Raw genomic sequence first — 18,932 nt, 5'->3', positions numbered from 1 at the left:
ACATTTGTAAATAGGACCCATGAGGTGACTTCAGGTAAGATGTGGCCCAGGATAGGTCTTAATCCTATTACAAGGCCCCATAGGGAAGGTTGCAGAGAGAGAAAGATGCCACAGAGGGAGCAGCCAGAAGCTGAGAGTCAGCAGGACCCGGGAGAGAAGAGGAGGCCGCTATGTGCATTGCCATGTGACAGAGGAGCCGAGGAGCAAGGATCACTGGCAGCCAGTTCCCAAACTTCAGTCTTAGAGAAGAAAGCATCACCTTGGTGATGCCTTGATTTAAACTTCTTCCGGCCTCAAAACTGTGGGCCATGGGAAGCGGATGTGGCTCAGGAAACTGGGCTCCCGCCTACCACATGGCAGAGTCACTGGTTCGGATCCTGATGCCTCCTAAAGATGACAACTAGCTGGCACAATGGGCAGGCCCAGGGGGCTGACACAGCAAGAGACCCAAGAAGAAAAAACATGATGGGGAGGCACAACAAAGCAGGGAGCAGAGGTGGCTCAGGCACCTCCTGATTGGGCGCCTCCCTCCCACATCAGAGGTCCTGGGTTCAGCTCCCGGTGCCTTCTAAAGAAACAAGGAGGATGAACAGACACCGCAAGTGAAAAAGCAGCCAGGGGGTGGGGAGAAGTAAATAGATGGGCTAAATCTTTAAAAAAACAAACAAACCGTGGGCCAATGGATTCCTGTTGTTTGGTTGGTATTTGCTTTAGCAATGGGGTCTGATGGGTTTTGCACCCAGGGAATGTGCTGGTCAGAGGAGGAGGCATAGCAGACCTGAAAATGCCCATGGTCTATATTGGTGACTGGGGAGTGGCTTCAGGCAGGGGACAGACAGTAGAGCCTGGGCAGAGTGGATGGCAGATACCTGCCCCAGTGCCCTTGGTCGGGACCACTCACTGTGCCCCCAGAGGCTCTGCCTGGTTCATGAGCTCCCCTTACTCATTGCTAAGTCCCAGCCCTGGACTGCTGGAAAATTGAGTGATGCTGAGAGCTGGCACCCTGGAGACCCGTGAGCCTCATCCACCAGGGGTGTTGCTGACCCCAAGAAAGGATCCTCCCACCACCCTTGGGTGGCGAGCTATAAATCACTGCTCTGATCGGTGACTGCTTGTCTCCAGGTACCGGGAGTTTCTCATTGTAGTGCAGTGGGTGAGACCAATGTACAAGAGAAACTGGACGCTGGGGGTGATGGGAGCTGCAGAGACCCCCGTGGATTCCAAATGCAGCCTCCTCAGAACAGCCTCATTGTTTATGATGGTTATTAACTTTACAAAGAACCGTGTTTCACAGTGCTACTTTCTAAAATATGTTTATACGCATGAGTTACCACCTTACCAGTTGCGTATTGGGGCTCTGTGGAGGATTTTGTTGGAGAATAAAAGGTAGATGATTCTGCTGCTCGAGCAGTTAGGGAACCACCAGTGTGGCCCAGCTTTGTTAATCCACAGAGGGAAACTCAACGCAGGGTGGGGAGAAGGCGAGCCTGCGCCAAGCCCACAGGCTCCAGCCTGGGAACTGGACTCCAGGTGTGCCAGAGGAGGCGCCATGGGGCAGGGAGTGGGTGGGGGTGCTGGGCAGACACCCCCAACCCCTTCCCCCCAGTAGAGACTGGATGACAGCTATGGGGCAGGGGACAGCCCGGTCCCGGCCACTCCCAAGGGCTCTTGGCTCTTGCTTCCGGGAAGAAGTGGCTGCTGCTCCAGCACCGGCCCTTCTGGGAGAGCCATGAATTATGCACAGAAGCCACAGCCCTGGGCAGGCCCCGCATAAATGAGCCTTAATAATTCATATGGAGAGGAGCCAGGGAGAGAGAGGGCCTCTCTGGCCGGCGAGGGACAGCCGCCGTGCTTCCGGCTCCCCCGCGACTCCCTCTGCCCGCTCCTGTGGCTGTCACTCTCGGGGGCACACTCAGCAGAGGGCCTCTGCTTCCTGGTGGGGGGGAAGGAGGCTCCCCACTCCAGGCTCACAGTCCAGGGCAGAGGAAGACGTAAATAAGAGAGTGGAGGTTGTCTAAGGGAGCCTGAGCGAGAATCGCTCCAGGGCACCTGGAGGGTGCTGCTTGGGGCGGGGGCGGGGTGCAATTTAAAATGGGAGTGCCAAGGCGGACCTCGCTGAGCAGGCCATGTGTGTGCAGGGACCTGAGGGAGAGGAGGGGCTTCTGAGGAGACGCTGTTCCAGGCAGAGGGAACAGCATGCACCTGAGCAGGGCACGCAGGTGTGTTCAGGGCTCAGCGAGGAGCGAGGCCAGTGAGGCCATCGGGGGTGTGGCCCTGGGACAGACTTTGGCTTTTTCTTGAGCACCGTGAAGCTGCAGCCGGGTGTTGACAGAGAAGAGACACTCTGGCTGCATGTGGAGATGAGCACGTGGGGGCGGCAGAAAGTGAGGGCAGAAGCTGGGGACCAGTGGTCCAGGAGAGCGACGATAGGGGCCCAAGCCGGGCCGCAGGCCAGGGAGGCGGTAGGCGGTGGGCAAGCCTGGCACGTGGCGAACGTGGAGCCCAGAGGACGAGCCGGTGGTCGGGGTGTGAGTGTGAGAGAAGGGGGGCCGGGGACCACTGGCGGCTTTTGGCCCTGTGCGGAGGGAGCTGGTGTCTGCTGGGCCTGGGAGGTGGGGGGCATGGGACGAGGGGGTGGCAGGTCCGGAAGGCAGTGGGGATCTTGGTTTCAGACACATGGCGTTTAAGAGGTCCGTTAGACCGTGTGGAGCTGGCCCATGCTCAGTGCTGATGCGCGCAAGGAGTGCTGTGCTACACAGGGGTGTCCCCCGCGTAGGGGAGCCCCACGCGCAAGGAGTGCACCCATAAGGAGAGCCGCCCAGCGCAAAGGAGGGAGCAGCCTGCTGAGGAATGGCGCCACCCACACTTCCGTGCCGCTGACGACAACAGAAGCGGACAAAGAAACAAGACGCAGCAAAAAGACACAGAAAACAGACAACCGGGGGAGGGGAATTAAATAAATAAAAAAATAAATCTTTAAAAAAAAAAAAAAAAAGAGGTCCGTTAGAGCAGCTGACCATGCCACCTCGATAGCTGCCTTTTCAAGGCTGGCATCCAGCTGCCGTGCAAGCTTGGGCACATCACTCAACTGCTTTGTGCCTCAGTTTACCCTCTGAGCTTTGGATGGGATCATCCTGCTGCTGTGAAGATGGATTATGGCCCATCACTGCTGTTATACCCAGCTCGTGGAGGCAGGCCTCAGGCACGGGGGCCCCAATCACATCCCCTGGGACACTGATCCCCAAAGGACTCACAGAGACCTCAAGCCACCCCTCCTTGGGTAGAGAGGGAAACTGAGACCCGGAGAGACCAAGCCACAGAACTAGGTGTGGGCCCCAGAGCAGCGCCTGGCCCACGGCAGGGGCTGGGCGGGTCAGCCCCTGGGCCCTGGCCCTGACCCTCACCTGGCTGACCCTGCCAACCCCGGGTCTATGGCCTTGGGGCCCACCTGGTCCCCACCTCTCGACAGCCTGGCCTCTTCCTTCCTGCCCCACACCCGGCCCTTCTCCTCTGCACCTTGGTGCCTTCTCCAGGGCACAGCCCCTCCCAGGACTGCAGGGGCTGCTGGGGCAGAATCTGCTCCCATATTGGATATACTCATAGTGGCAACAATTAAAAACAACAGCTGGGGGGATACTGGGTTCCTGGCCAGGGGTGCTCTGTTGTGGTCCCTAGGGGAGCAGCGGCAGTCCCCCAGGTGCAACAGTAAGGACCAGGAAGGAATGAGGGTCCAACAGTGAGCCCCTGATACTAATGACTATGCTTGTGAGCCTATACGCCTGAAATAAGAACAAGGCCTAGAGCAGCACTGTGCCTGGGAGTTTCCTCCTGACAGCCTTCATGTTACTCAAATGTGGCCAGTCTCAAAGCCAAACTCAGCATGTAAATGCAATGCATTCCCCCCAGCGTGGGGGGTGGGGGACATGACACCCAGGGATGAACCTCCCTGGCACCGAGGGATCACTACCAAGTACCAGATGATAATGCAACTAGAAAATGACCTTGAATTAAAGGTTCAACACGGACCAGCAGAATATCCCTGTCTACATATAATAACAAGAGTTTAAAATGCTGTTTGGCCTAATGTAAGGGGGAAATGGAAAGGAGAAATGAGTTTATATGGCTATGGGTCTCTAAAAAAGAGGCTGGAGATTGTCAGAAGGATTGCCCTTATGCACGCCTGAGCAGAGTCTCAGAGACAGATAAAGTAAATACAACCCCAGGTATTGTTCCTTTTGAGGGCTAAAGAGACCCACAGGTTCAATGGTCATGGCAGATGGGGTTCACTGCCATGTCAGTTGGCCCTTCTTTGGAGCTGGTGTTTCTGCATGATGGAGCTGGACACAGATGGGATCTCTTGTCACAAGACTTTCATTCTACTTTACTGGAATTGTTGTTGGTGCTGGGGTTTAAGATATATCTAGGGTATTTGAATCTCTGGACTGACAATATGATAACCAGGCCCTGAGCCTCAACAGACTTCAGCTCCTACACTCTGGCTTATTAGACTTACCCCACTCAGCTAACATGGAGTTGAAGAATGTAAACCACCACACCATGGAGCCTAGAGTGTCTACAACTGAAAGCAGGAGAATTGCATCCAGTATCCATGTGGAATCTAAGCCTCCTTTGACATAGATGTGCAATGGACACAACCAATCCAAGGTCCACAGAGAAAATGTGGCATTGGTGTGGGAAAAGTGGCCATGGTGGCTGCTGGGTGCGGGGAATGGGAGGAAGAGATGAGATGTGGAGGCGTTTTCGGGATGTGGAATTGTCCTGGGTGGTGCTTCAGGGACAATTACCGGACACTGTGGATCCTCCCAGGGCCCACTGGATGGAAAGTGGGAGAGTATGGGCTATGATGTGAACCATTGACCATGAGGTGCAGCGATGCCCAGAGATGTACTTACCAAATGCAATGGATGTTTCATGATGATGGGAGAGAGTGTTGCTGTGGGGGGAGTGGTGGGGTGGGGTCGGTGGGGTTGAATGGGACCTCATATTTTTTTAATGTAGTATTTTTTAAAAATGAATTAAAAAATTAAAAAAAAAAAAAAAAAGAAGCTGGAGCTGTCTCCCTTGCCTGCTGCTGGAAAAGCTAGGACCATGCTTGGGGGGTGGGGGGCAGCGTCCTGCCTAGGGGCTACTTGGTGACCCTGTGGCTGTGGGTGTGGCAGTAAGGGTGTAGGACCTCCTTGGGCTGCCCCCCCCATTCAGTTCACTTTAGAGAGGAACTAAGTGAGTTCCAGAGAGGTGACAGGAGGTCCCCAAGGTCCCACAGATCAGCCTTCGGCGCTGTCCTACCCACTGCTGGGAAACCATCCTCTCTCCTCCTCCTCAGCCGGTACTTCCCGGCCGAGGCCTCGCCTCATTCAGGCAGTCCCAGCCCCTGGGGCCTGTGGACCCGTGGTCCCATCTGTGCTGGTGGTGGTATGTGAGGTGGGGGCTGCGGTCACTCGCCCTGGGACCCTGGACGCTCGCCACTCGTCTCTGGCCCACGTGGCTCACCTGGACCCCTGAGGACTAAGAGTGAGGCTCGGCCCAGGCGCCAGGCCTGCTCCCCCCATCCCGCGCCAGGCTGTGATGAGCAAACACTGGGCCGGACCCAGCGCCCTAATTAAAGCCGGTGGCTCTTCGCCATGTGTCTGAGCCTGTGCGTCCCAGCCAAGCACCACTTTGAAGGAAAGCTCTTCCCGGCAAGGAAGGGAAGGGACGGCCCGTAAGTAATAACCTCATTAAGAAGCCGTATTCGGGCGCGGTCCCAAGACACGTAGTCGAGGCCGATGGAGTTGGACTAATTTGAGCCTTGCCAGCACCAGCCCCTCCTCAGCTGCGCGGGGTCTCCTTGTGCCTGAGGGGCTGACGCCCCCGGGTGCAGCGCGACCCTCACACTGGGGGGCTCTTCGGCTGGATCACAAGCCGGTGAGTTCTGTGCCTCAGTTCACCTGCTTATGAAAGGGGAGGTGACTGGCTGGGGTGCACTGTCCACCACGAACCAGCTGAACAAGCTCCCCCCCAGCCTCAGTTTCCCCTCCACGTGGTTTGTGCAGTTTGAAGTCAACGCCGACTGGCCTCGGTATCTCGAGGCATCTGGAGTGACTTGGCCTGGCTGGCCACTCAAGGGGGGGGTGGCCTTGGCCAAGCTGTTGCCCTCTGCTGACGCCAGTCTCCTGGGGAGGCTGTAATCAAAGCGACTGGGGGGTGGGGAGCTCAACCCTGGGCTTTGGGCCCCACAAGATGGCAAGGCCCCAAAGTTTCCCCGCCTGAGCAGAGCGCAGGAAGCGAGCGCCCGTCGCTGGACAGGGGGCCCTGCCAGCTCTCCCCAGGGCTGGGGGTCTCTGAACTGCAGCCCTGCCCTCCAGATGGCGTCACGTGCCCAGGGGGTGGGCAGTCACATTGTTAGTGTCCCTTACACGGGGCATCAGTTTTCACCTGCCGCCTCTTTAGGACCAGGGAGTGGGAAGGCAGTGAACTTTATCTCCATTTTCCAGATGGGAAAACTGAGGCCTAAGCAGACTCGTCTGTCAGGGTCTCAGAAGAGCCAGAGCTGGACCTGTGCGCTCAGGCCAGGTGCGGAGGGACATCTGCCCGAGTGGTCAGGGAGGGCTCCCCAGAGGAGGTGGCCCCGGAGATGCCACTATCCTGGAGTGCAGCCCTGAGCCTCCTGCCAGGCTGGGACCAGGGAGTGCCCCCCAAGCCCACCCCCCATCTCGCCTTCCTCTGGGCCTGGGGCAATCTCCTGTCTCCCTCTGTCTGTCACTCCTGACCCCTCCCACCCTGTCTCTTTTCCCTTTAGAAGACTGCGAAGGCGCTGAGGGGGGAGGTGGCAGGCCAGCTGAAATATAATCAGAATAATTAAATAGTACTTTATTTTAAATCATTGCCTCCCCCGGAGCTGGGAGAATAATTGGCCAGCCTGTCATGAGAGAAGCAAGAGACCTGTAGGTTTTCAGCTGCCGCAGCCTCAAAAATGTTCTAGCCTCACCCCCTCCCCATGCCATTGCCCGCTTTGATTCACAGTGCCCTTGGCAGCAGGTGGCCTCGGCTGTGCCTGCTCCTCCATGCCCCGCAGCTGCTCCCCCTGCCCCTGCTGTGCCTGCTCCTCCATGCCCCCCAGCTGCTCCCCCTGCCCAGTCCTGTGCTGGCACCTGCCCCTCCTGCCTCCCCTGCTGTCCCAGTTGAAGCACACACACATACACACACACACACACACACACACACCCCGTGGCTGCCCTTCTGGGCTGTGGGGAGGGCTGTGGACAGCATGTGGGCCCCTGGTGGAGTGCGGTTATCTGAACAGGCTGCCTGGTGGAGGTGGCCTCCACAGGGCTTTGATGGCAACAGATGCCTCCGTGTGAGTGGCCTTGCAGCAGTAGAGCCTGGGCCTACCAGTGGCTCAGCTTCCCTGGAGGAGGGGGGCACAAATCTGCCCAGAAACCTGTGGGACACCTTTCCCCCCACTGCCCCCACCCGCACGAATGAGGCCCTCTCCCCCCCCAGCCTCTGTCCCTCTGGGCCTGCCCTGCTCGTTCTTGAACAAAGCTCCTGCCCCTTCACTACTCACGGGTCCAGCAGCCCACACCCACACGTGCCCTCGGAGGGTGAACCTACCGTGTCACCTGTCTCTGGTTTTTTGATTTGTTTAATTATAGATGAGTTTTCTGCATAATTTATTCCAAGCACTTGGATTATACTGTACAATTAAATCACATTCTGATCAACAACTTCACATATAAAATTAACTGGCAACAGCCTAATCTGTGCAACCGCATCTGCACACGGGCCTTCTCCCCGCTGCCCCCCTCCCCCTGCCTCTGCCCCCACTGGCCTCTCCCCCGCCCCCTTTCTCTCCTTCCTCTTCCCTCCCCTGCAGCCCCCCATCTCCCCCCAGGCGAGTACTGGTGACTGGCTCCTCCCCCAGCTCACCCCCCACCCCAAGCCCTGAAAGGGCTTCTGCCTGCCAAGGGGTCCTCAGCCCCAGCTCCTCACCCCATGCCGGGGCGACCCCGCTTCCTTGCCTGGTGGTGACACACACGCTCCGCCTGCGCAGGCTGCCGTACGTTCATCTTTGCCCTGAGCCCCCTCTTGGCCTGTCAGGCGGTCAGGGGCGGGACCGGGGAGCAGGGGGTAGGAAGGAGCCAGGAGGGGAATTCTTTGCCCCGCTCCGCCCCCTGCGACCCCCCGCCCTCAGCACAGGCGGCCATCAGCTCCCCCAGCACTCCCTGGCCTTGAGGCCTTGCAGGGGCCCGTATGGGCTGAGCCTCTGGCCTTCGAGGGACTGCCCAGGGATAGGACCACCCGTCAGGTTTTCTGTGGGCATCTGTTGTTTGCAAACCTTCCAGGCCACTAAAAACTGTTCAGCCAAATGTCCTTATTACCCCGGTTGGCAGATGGGAAAGCTGAGGTGTGGAGGAAACGGAGCTCCGGGGTCCCCAGCTGGCAGAGGCGGCCTCTCCCTTAGGCCTCGCAGCCCAGAGTGGAAGCGTGGGGCTATGGGGCCGACGCGGCCAGGAGGCTGGGGCTGGCTTCTCTCTCTGTGGCCCCGCACCTACCCTTCGCCTTGCTGGGGTCCTCCATTTTCTTTTTTTTTTTTTTTTTGTATTGTTCTTTTTTTTTTTTATTGACTTTGTAATAATATTACATTAAAAATATATATGTGAGGTCCCATTCAACCCCACCCCCCACCCCCCCCTCTCCCCCCCCCCAACAACACTCGTTCCCATCATCATGACACATCCATTGGATTTGGTAAGTACATCTTTGGGCACCTCTGCACCTCATAGACAATGGTTCACATCATGGCCCATACTCTCCTCCATTCCATCCAGTGGACCCTGTGAGGATTTACAATGTCCGGTGATTACCTCTGAAGCACCATCCAGGGCAGCTCCATGTCCCAAAGACGCCTCCACCTCTCATCTCTTCCTGCCTTTCCCCATACCCATCGTCCACCATGTCCACTTTTCCCAATCCAATGCCACCTCTTCTATGTGGACATTGGATTGGTTGTGTCCATTGTACCTCTATGTCAAGAGGAGGCTCAGATTCCACATGGATGCTGGATGCAATCCTCCCACTTTCAGTTGTAATCACTCTAGGCTCCATGGTGTGATGGTTGTCCTTCCTCAGCTCCATCTTAGCTGAGTGTGGTAAGTCCAATAGATCAGATTATAGGTGCTGGAGTCTGTTGAGGCTCAGGACCTGGCTATCACATTGTCAGTCCAGAGATTCAAATACCCTAAATATATCTTAAACCCCAACATTAACTGCACCTCCAGCACATTAGCATGAAAGTCTTATGAAGGGAGATCCCATTTGAGTCCAGATTCATCACACATAAACACCATTTCCAAAGAGGGGCCATCTGACCTGGTAGTTAGCCCCATCGGCCATGACCATAACTCCCATGGGTCTCTTTAGCCCTCAAAGGAACCAATATCTGGGGGTTGTATCTGCTTTATCTGTCTCTCTGACTCTGCTCAGTTGTGCATGAGGGCAATCCTTCTGCCAGCCTCCAGACTCTTTTTTAGAAACTCGTAGCCATATAAACTCATGTCTCCTTTCCATTTCCCCCTTACTTTAGGTCAAACAGCATTTTAAAGTCATGGTATTTTATGTAGACATGGATATTCTGCTGATCCGCATTGAACCTTCCATATAAGGTCATTTTCCAGTTGCATCATCAGTTGGTAGTTGATAGTGGTCCCTCGTTGCCAGGGAGGCTCATCCCCGGGTATCATGTCCCACGCTGGGGGGAAGGCATTGCGGGTCCTCCATTTTCATGTCTGTGAAATGGGAGCACAGAGCCTGCACCCCTAGGTGGTGTGAGCCTCAGTCCCTGACCTGTGCCGTCCGCTGGCTGCACATGCCTCCTCCCAGACTCGGTTTCCCCTCACTCAGGATGAGCAGAGTCATCTCCGTGAAGAGCATAGAAAGTCACGGGGCTGTCCGGGCGTTGGGCACCAGCAGGTGGAAGTGTGACCAGTGGGGGTCCGGCAGGGTTTGGCCAGATTGCCTTTCACCCAGCAGGGCTGTGGATCCTTCCGGAGTCCCCACGCCATTCTGCTGGAGTGGCCGTGACTGTGCCTGGTCAGGGCTGGTCTTGGCTTGGTGGGTGGCTTCTCGGGTCCTGGGGCAGGAAGGCTGCAGGTACACGGTTGACTCCTGGCTTCCTGGGCGCCCGTGTGTCAGCCCCTGGAGCCGATGCTGGGACACCAGCCAAGCCCGGGAACCCACAAAGGCGCATCTCTGTGACGGTGAAATGAATTATCCATCATGTTCTTTTTACCTCTTGGACACACATTTTGCCTTCCTAATTGGATTTGTTTTAGGTGAATAATCAGAGTAACTTGTTTTCCCTTGGCATCGTGCTTATAGGCAGGGTGTGCCTGTCGGGCCCTGGGTGCCAGGCCAAAGGCTGGAGCTACCCCTAGACCTGGGCAGGGCGGGTGTGCTGTGTCCCAGTGTGTCGTGGGTGGGCCAACCCCTGAGGCCTGTAGCAGAGGGTAGAGCTTTAGCTTGGGGGTGGGAGTGGGGCAATGTGTGCATGGTGTGTGTGTGTGTATGAGTGTGAGAGAGAGAATTTCTTGGGGAAAACCTGTACTTTCTTCTTGGCTCTTCTAAAAAATTTTAGTGTTGAAATATCTTTAGGTGAAATGATGGTGATGATAATAATGTATTGAGCAAAATAAGACCTCTGCATCCACCTCTGTTCTCCCAATTAATTTTCACTTGTCTGTAAAATCCTTGTTTCTGAGACCTATAAATATACTAGAAAAGTGTCAACATCCTGGGGTCGAATCAGTGGTGTACTGGTAAATGTTTACAGTTAGTTTTCCAGGGGAAGAAAAGAACCCAGGTTTGTGGCATTAGCCGATTTCCGTGGTATAAATGTACCCCTTGGCCGATGGCAAGCTCCCAAGGGGAGCACTGAAGACAGCTCTTGCGAGCTGATGCGAGGGTGCTCCAGCACACCCCTTTGTCCAGCCTTCCTGGATGAAAGGGTAAACCCTCTGTGCCTCAGTGTCCTCATCTGTGTATTAGGGACGAAAACGTTTGTGTTCTAGTGAGGACTGAAGTGAGCAGGCTACCAGCTGGCACATAATCGGTGCCTGATAAATAAAACCCCAAGAAGGACCATGAATAGCATTTTCTTTCCTAGACCAGTGAGTGGCCGAGGTCAAGGTCAGGGTCAGGGCAAAGCTGAAGATCAGCTCCTTGACCTGGGCCCCTTCATTTACTTCCTGCCTGGCTGGACGCACAGGACTGTGCACCAGCCCATCCCGACGTTTGCCCCCAGCGCTTCGTCTTAGGAACCCAAAACAGCTGCCGGCCACCCCATACACCCGCGCCAGTGCCTGGCGGACAGGGGCCGAGGGACACGCCGGCTCTCGCTTTCCCGCTGTGCTTTGCCCTCTCAGGGATGGTGGCTGAGGCCCAATTGCCCTTCTTAGGCCTCCTCCCTGGCTCGGGGTTAGCTTCTTCCCCTGCGGTGGGGTGCGGAGGTGGGAATCCTGCTGTGGCTCAGCCAAAAACAAGCCAAAGCTAATGCCTCTCTCTTTTGATGTTGATTTTTTTTTTTCTTTCCATCACGGTCCTGACATTCAGCTTGGCAAATTGCAATTAGTGATCCGCCTGCCTCCTGCTCTGAGTTCCCATGCCAACCGGCCCTAGCAAACACAATGGCACGGGCCCAGCCCCCCAGCCACAGGCCTGAGAAGGGGTGTGGGGCAGGGGACTGGGGGAGAGGCTTGGCCTCTTCTGACCGGGAGAGCCAGAAGAGTTGAAGCTCTGAGCAGCGTTAGGGGAGGCGGTGGGGAGCCAGGCACGACGCTTGGGACCCATGGATCCTGGGGTACCTCTCCTTAGGCTGGGGAGGCTGGCACCACCCCCTACCATGTGCTCTGGGCTGTGCCCGGCCTGTGGCTTATGGGACTCTTAGTGGTAATTCCTGCACTGGCTTTCCTTGGAGGGACCTTCTTCTGTAAGTAGAGTGTGTTCGGAGGCATGGGGATGTCGAGGTACAGTTTAGACTCACTGAGGCAGCCCACAGGCCGGGGAGCCTTGGTCACAGCAGAGCGCGCCTTTGGCCGGGTGGAGCGCGCCTCTGGCCGGCCCTGGCGGGGACTGCCTGGTCTGGCCCTGCCTGAACAGGCTCCTCAGGAGGGCTGAGCCTGGACCAGGCCTCCCCCAGAGGCCGTCCCTGCTCGTGGGTGTGCAACTGAGTGCAGGGCCCGTGGCCCTTGTCCATCCTGTCCCCTCACAGAGCTTTAGGGCCCCTCAACCCACCTATTCCCATGTGTTCCTGTGACACCCAAGTTATCCATATTCCAGAGGAGGATTCCAGGGCACAGAGAGGTGAAAAGGAGCCCAAAATGGTGCCAGTGTGAGGGTGACCTGCTCAGGACAGTGGCTCAGGCACCCAGAAGGGGGCGCGATGGTCTGAACCAGACCCGTGGTGGGCAGTGGGTGCAGGACATCCAGCGGTGAGCCTCGGATGCGCGTCTGTTCACCAGGGTGTCGGGGAAGCAAGGGCCATCTGAGCGGAAGCTCGCCAGGTCCTTCGCACGGATGACGCCCACTGGCGGGGCAGCAGGGCCTGGGGCTCCCTCCCCCTCCCCTGGCCTCACCAGCGTTGGGGATCCGAGGCTCTGAGATCTAGACCCCACCCAGCCCTCCACCCCCGCAATGTCCAGAAGTCACTTTTCAGAGCAGCAACATCAAGAGCTGCCTCATCATGGTGAAAAACGGTCTCCCTGTAGGCGCCTTCGAGCTGTGAACACCCTCAGTGCATTTAAAAAACAACCCTTGCTCCTCCCTGGCAGGCCGGCAGGGCGCCGGAGGGCCTGGGCCGCCGGGTGGCCTTCGCGGGGGCCGCACAGGCACACCCTGGTCCTGGCCCGTCCCCCGGTGGGGGTGGGTCCTGGCGGGCAGCGGCACCTGGCCGTGCTGGGTGGCGGGGCCTCCTGACACCTTCCCCTCTTGCCCACAGGATGCAGCACTGGGCCCGGCGCCTGGAGCAGGAGATTGATGGCGTGATGCGGATTTTTGGGGGTGTCCAGCAGCTCCGTGAGGTAAGCCCAGCGCCCACCTGTTTTCCCCTCAGGGACCCTCTTCCATGTAGGAGTCGGGTGGGAGGACTTTAGGAGTGAAGAGTGAGGAAAGTGGTGGTGTTGGGGTTCCTGGGTGGGGGGCCCGGCTGGACAAGCAGCGGCTCCTTCCGGTCTCGGATCTGCCCTTCCCGAGGGAGCGGAGCCTGCGCGGACCAGCTGACGATGACCTCGTCTCCGTAAAGGTGTTGGCGGTGTGCAGAGTTTACTGCTGGGTGCAGGTGTCTGGGGCAGTAGCCGGGGCAGGAGTCTCTGGAAGGTTCTGCAGATGCAGATGTGCACAGAAGCCAGAGGGCCACGAAATGAGCGAGGCGGCCGGGCCAGGCAAGCCTGGAGAGCGGTGCCTCCGGGAGACGAGACAAGACGGGAGGAAAGCCTGCACGTGGCGGGATGAGAGATCAAGGGGCGGGAGGGGTGATTGATGAGGCACAAACGACCACATTCATCCTGGGAGATTATGTTAATGTTTGAAATAGTGATGTGAGGAGCAGGCCATCCGTCACCCCCGGAAGGCTGCAAAATGTGTCCCTGTCAGGCTACGGGCTCTTTCCATGGATGCGCAGAGGCTCAGGAGAGCCGAGCTCTTGGCGCGGTGGGGCTGGGGCTCCTGGGGTACGCACGGGGGGCTTCGAGCGGCTTGTCGCTGTGGGCTTGGGCTGGAAGGTCCTGACCAGAGCCGAGCAAGGACCTGGTGGGCGCACCCTGCGATGTTCGGCCTGGAGCCAGCAGAATAAGTGAAGTCACCCGGGGTTGTTTGGCCTGGGGCTCGATGATTAGGTGACGCCTGTGGTCTTGTCGTCCCACTTGGTCTAGGCCGGGGTCGGCAGGTGTAAGCTCTATGGGGCGGGGGCTACAGCGCCTTGTCCTCAGGCCCTTCCCCCATGCCTTGCTCAGAGCAGGTGCCCAGGAGGTGGGGGTGTGGATGGAGAGCCTCTGGCACTAGGCCGGTGGCCAAGAGGCGGTGACGTGAGGACAGTCCAGCCCTGGAGGCCTCCGGACCAGTGCGGCTTTCGGCCCAATGGTGTGTGGACGAGGGTGCCAGCCTGAGCCCCTGGCTTGCTAGGCGTCACAGCCCAGGGGACCCGGCTTCTTTGAGCCGCCTGTCCCTGGTTGCTGGGCTTGAGTTGCAGCAGCTCCCGTCCCACTCTCTTCCTGTGACTCAGAGCCATGCTGGGGGGCCGGCAGAGCTTTCCAGAGGCGCTGCTGTAGAAAAGCTGTTCTGGAATGGGAGTCCGTTGACACTCAGGAATAGCACCCAGCACTAACCTGGTTCTGGGTGGGCACTGCCAAAGGCAGCTGTGTATGTTGATGAAGAAATGATAGCTCTCTGGAACGGGTGTCGGGCACCTTTCCAACTTTTGTCTTGGAACGTAGGATGTACCCCACATAGAGCATTAAGTCAAGAATCCTCCATGCTCTGAACCCCCGGCTTGAGGATATCATTCCTTCTCTATTCACGGGCAGCTCTGATCTGGAAAGCTGGTCCACAAGAAAATAATGCACACGCTTCACATTTGAACCTCGGATCTGTCTGAACCCTTGCCCTTCCTGAATGGTGAGGACCAGAGAGGGAACCCTAGCCCGGTGTACCCCCCCGTGCATGCCTAGCAAGTCCTGGGCCTTCCCTAGACCCTCGTCGTTGGCCCATGGTGTCTGGCAGTCGGGGGGTCTGGCTGGAGGGTGAGGTGGTGAGAGTGGTGCATGGACAGGGGCGAGCCTCAGGCCAACACGGACGTGCCCCTTTTCTAGAAACGAGTCAGATTTCCCTCGTTGCTCATTTTCACTCCCAGGACATATTACTCCCTTCCTTTCTGATGTGATGACCACGTCTTCCCACCCAGCAATGACGGCTGGGGCTCGGGCCCAGGGCTCCTGACTCCCGGCCCAGGGTGCCACTCCTCCTCCAGCTATGCTTCCTCTCATGGAATTGGGGACAGGGTGAGGTGCTGGGCCGGGCCCTGGTTGGTACGGCTGGGGCCAGCCTGGCAGGCGGAGGAGAAGTGCTGACCTGGCGTTCCCGGCTCCTCTTGGCAGCCCCTCTGCCTGCTGATGGTTGCCAGGGCTCCAGCAGCTCTGAGTCCTGCTCTAGTTTTTCCTCACCTGCTTCCTCATCCTCTTACTTCCCGCTGACAGCTCTGGGGCTGCTGCTTGGCACAAGGGCACTCTGGCAAGGTGGGTGGGGGTTGGGGCAGGGGGTAGGTAGAAGAAGGGGGAAGCTCTATGGAAGCAGGAGGGAGCCAACCAGTCAGTGACCCACACCCCTGCCCGAGCCATCAGATGCATACCAGAGGGCCCTTGTGCCCAGCTTGTGCCCAGCTCTGATGCGTGAGGAGGATGCTTGGAGCAGAGCCCCGACCCAGCTGCGGATGCTTCTATGGCACCAGCTCTGCCAGGCTGACAGCCTTGGCTCACCCTGGGGCCGCCCTCCCCAAGCCTCCCTGAGCTGATTCTGAGCTGCCCCCAAACACTTGCAGCTGGGGTGACCCTGGGATCCGGGCCCCCTTGGCCTGCTTCTCCTCTGTAGCCCCTTTTTGCCCTCCCAGTCCTGGCAGCTGCAGGCATGCAGGAACTGCAGGCGGTGCCATGTGGGGCTGTTTTCCCTGCCTTGACACTTCCTCTGCCCGACCTCAGCACAGCCCCATGGGTACAGCTGGGTGCAGACTCCAGCCCATTTTGCAGGCTGGACACCGTGGCCCATCTGGGCAGGGAGCAGGGGTTGGGGGGCAGTCTGTGAAGACCCCATTGCACTGCCTCGTCCACCCTAAGGCCAGCTGGAGTGCATGTGCCCAGCCACCTCCGTGTTTATCCAGGAGGCCCCTCGGGGCTCCCCAGCTTCCCCAGCCCTGGCCCACACCTGCCCTGAACAGGCGCTGAGGCGGGGCCCCTGCCTCAGCCTGCCCTGGCCGGAGCCCTTGGGTGGTATCTCCCAAGCCCCATCTCCACCCTCCCCCATCAGCACCATATTGTCCCCCTCCTGGGGGGAGAGCAGAGAGCATATGCTTGGGCTCTGAGCTCATTTACATAATGAGGCTGATCAGGATGAATAATTCATCAGGTGCCTGGGGGTGCAGCAGAAAAGATGTGGAGACAGTCAGGTCTCCCCACTCTGAAGCCCAGGTCCCTCTGATGCATGCAGCCCTCCCAGCTGGAGGTCCAAGGTAGAAGGGACACAGCTCTCTGGGAACCTTGTGGGAAAGCACAACAGGAAAGATCGTGGTCAGATATGACAAAGAACCGGTGGCTCCTCAGGGGCACTGCCCCAGGATGGATTCCCAACTTGAGTGAGACATCTTCCCTCAGTGGTCTCTACAGAAGGTGAGATGATCCTCTGCTTGCGGTGAGAGAAGGCTGTCTGGCCAGAGCTAGGCTGCGAGCAGGGTCCTGGCACAGCCATGTTTAGGGACCATAGGTTAGGCTCTGGGAAGGGTCCATCAAGTCTGAATGCACGGCTGCCCATCCCAGTCTACATCAACCCGTTTCTTGCCTGCTGGTCGGGGCTTCTAGAAGCCTCTTAAAGCTTGGGGCTGCACACAGGCCCTACCCACATCCTCACGATGGTCTTAGCCCAGCTGCATGCTTCTAGTTACTTCCATGGTCCTATCATACGAACAGGGAAGCCAAGGCCCTGGCCAGTCGGAGCCCTAGCAGGCTGGCCCTAAGTGATGGAGGGGAACGGGATGCTGTCAAGGTAGAGGAGAATGCTGAGCCTGCAAACATAGGGAGGGGACCCCCGGGACTTGGAAATCCCTGACCCAAGTCTCCCACCACCTCCCTGCCTCCGTGCGTCTCAGAACAGCGGTGATGATTCAGGCCAATGGCATCTGTGCACCTTCCATCTCTCCACACGGCCGGGAATGGCATTCCTGAAATAGCGACAGTGCCACAGTCCCATCCCCCAGCCGTCCCTGCACCCAGCCTGCCCAGTGCTCCCTGGGACTGTGTAACTAATTTTTGCGAAGTGCCACCACTGGAGCTGGGTCCCAGTGTGGACTGGCCTGGCCGTGTCGAGGGCCCCTTTCCCGAGTGGCTCAAGGAGGCAGGGCGGGGCCCTCTCAGGTGCCTTTGAAACAGGTCCTCCGTGTCCCCCTCCCCGCCCCCCACCCACCGCATGTTCGCTCCCACAGTGCCGGCTGAGGCTGTGGTCTGTCCCCATTTGGGAAGGGGACTCACTGGGCAGCTGAGAGTGCCAGGGAGGGGCTAGGGCTGAAGAGGAGGCAGGAAGCTGGAGTGGGGTGGTGCGGGGTGGGGGAGGCCCCGGGAGGGCCCGGCGAGGGGGGCACACGTGGTCGTGACCCCCCCACTCCCCAGTAGGCCTTCCAGTCCAAGCACTGGCATTTGCTGCTGCCGGCAGGGCTGCAACAGCGTGGCCCGGGTAGACCCGCCCCCACGGGGCCCGCGCAGGCCGTCCCAGCCTACATGAGCCTGTGAGGGTGACGAGGGAGCCCCCCACCCCGTCCCAGCCCCCCGACCGCGTCCTCGGCGCTTTGCGCTTGCTCGGTGGGCAGCCCCCACCCCTCCAGCCAGCCATCTCCCGTGAGGCCCAGCGGCACCCTCCTCTCTCCCAGTAGATGGTCGGGGTGGGGCGCGCCAGGGTGGGGGTGGTGGGGGGCGCGGCTGTGAAATATGCCGCTGGGTAGGGATTGCTGCCGTTCGCCTCCCTAAAAACCCACATATATTACTCTTTAATGGAAAGTTAATTGTCTTATTATTCCCTCCATATGGTCCTCTGCTCGGCACCCAGCGGGGATGCATGGGCTGAGGTGGGGGTGCGCCCGGGAGGGGGCCTGGGACGTGGGGAGGCTGCTGCTGGAGCACAGCAGAGCCCACAGACGAGGGCACATGGGAGCCTGGGTCCCCCCGTGTATCCCCAGTCCAGCCTGCTCCCCAGTTCCTTCCTTCCTGGGCCCTGCAGCCCCCTCTGCGCCCCCTCCACTGCGAGGTCTGGGAAGGCTCTTTCCCAAGCGCCGTGTGTGAGACACCGGGCTGGACGGGGCGTGGACATGGGCCTTCTCTGCACCGCCCCCCCATACCCCATTGTTGCCTGCAGGAGAAAATCCCATTTTTGAGAAGCTTTTCAAAAGCCGTTTTCTCTGTGGCAGGAGCTCCTCCTGAGGGCAACAGCTGGCTGGCTCGGGTCTCTGCACCTCTTCCACACACATCCCCCTCCAGGGAGTGGGGGCTGGGAAGCCAGGGCAGGGTACTGCCCTAGACACTGCGCCGGGAGCACTGGCTCGCGTTGGCCAAACCTTTCCCGGGCACCCCTGACTCCAGAGGCTCCTCAGGTGCTGCTGAGGTTGGCACAGGTACCAGTGCCCTTCTTGGCCTGCCGTCCGCTCCCAGGTCTCCCCTTGCTCCCCAGGAGTGTGAGGGTCTTGGGTCAGAGCAACCCGAAGGCAGGTGGAGGGTGGAGGGTGCAGTGACTAGACCCCCACAGGGCCCTGGGCATGAGCAGGCTGTCTCACCCATGGGCAGAGAGCCCTCTGCTCCCGGGGGCTCGGCCAGGGAAGGCTGGGGCACAGGGCCCTCCTGGGAGGCTTCTGCGATAGTCCCAGCAGGGAGTTGCTGTGCAGGTCACTGTGGAGGCCATGGGCATGGAGGGGATGGGCCGATGGGAGTGGCACCTCTGGGTGAGCTCCGCAGACCCAGTGGCGAACGGTACAGGCATGGCAGGGAGAGGGGCTTCCAGCTTCCCATGCTCCAGGAGGTGTTCGTGGGGGCACCATCTGAGGTCGCTCCCCAGGGAATGGTGACCCTCTTGGAGCGGGAGAGAGGTGTTTGGCACTCACTGCACCTTCTGCAGGTGGGGACCTGCCTGAGGTC

The 18,932-nt window shown here is 58.7% G+C and overlaps 1 protein-coding gene across 1 annotated transcript in view; it reads left to right on the top strand.

The window, feature by feature from the left end:
- CACNA2D2 (calcium voltage-gated channel auxiliary subunit alpha2delta 2) overlaps positions 1-18,932 on the top strand; it is a 139,836-nt gene that overhangs the window by 20,264 nt on the left and 100,640 nt on the right. The window contains 1 exon segment of the mRNA XM_058288358.2: positions 12,995-13,076. Within this exon segment, the coding sequence (XP_058144341.1) occupies positions 12,995-13,076 (82 nt within the window).

Source organism: Dasypus novemcinctus, chromosome 26, assembly GCF_030445035.2.
Source record: "Dasypus novemcinctus isolate mDasNov1 chromosome 26, mDasNov1.1.hap2, whole genome shotgun sequence".
NCBI classification, from domain to species: domain Eukaryota; kingdom Metazoa; phylum Chordata; class Mammalia; order Cingulata; family Dasypodidae; genus Dasypus; species Dasypus novemcinctus.
This window is presented reverse-complemented; position numbering and strand designations above follow the sequence as displayed.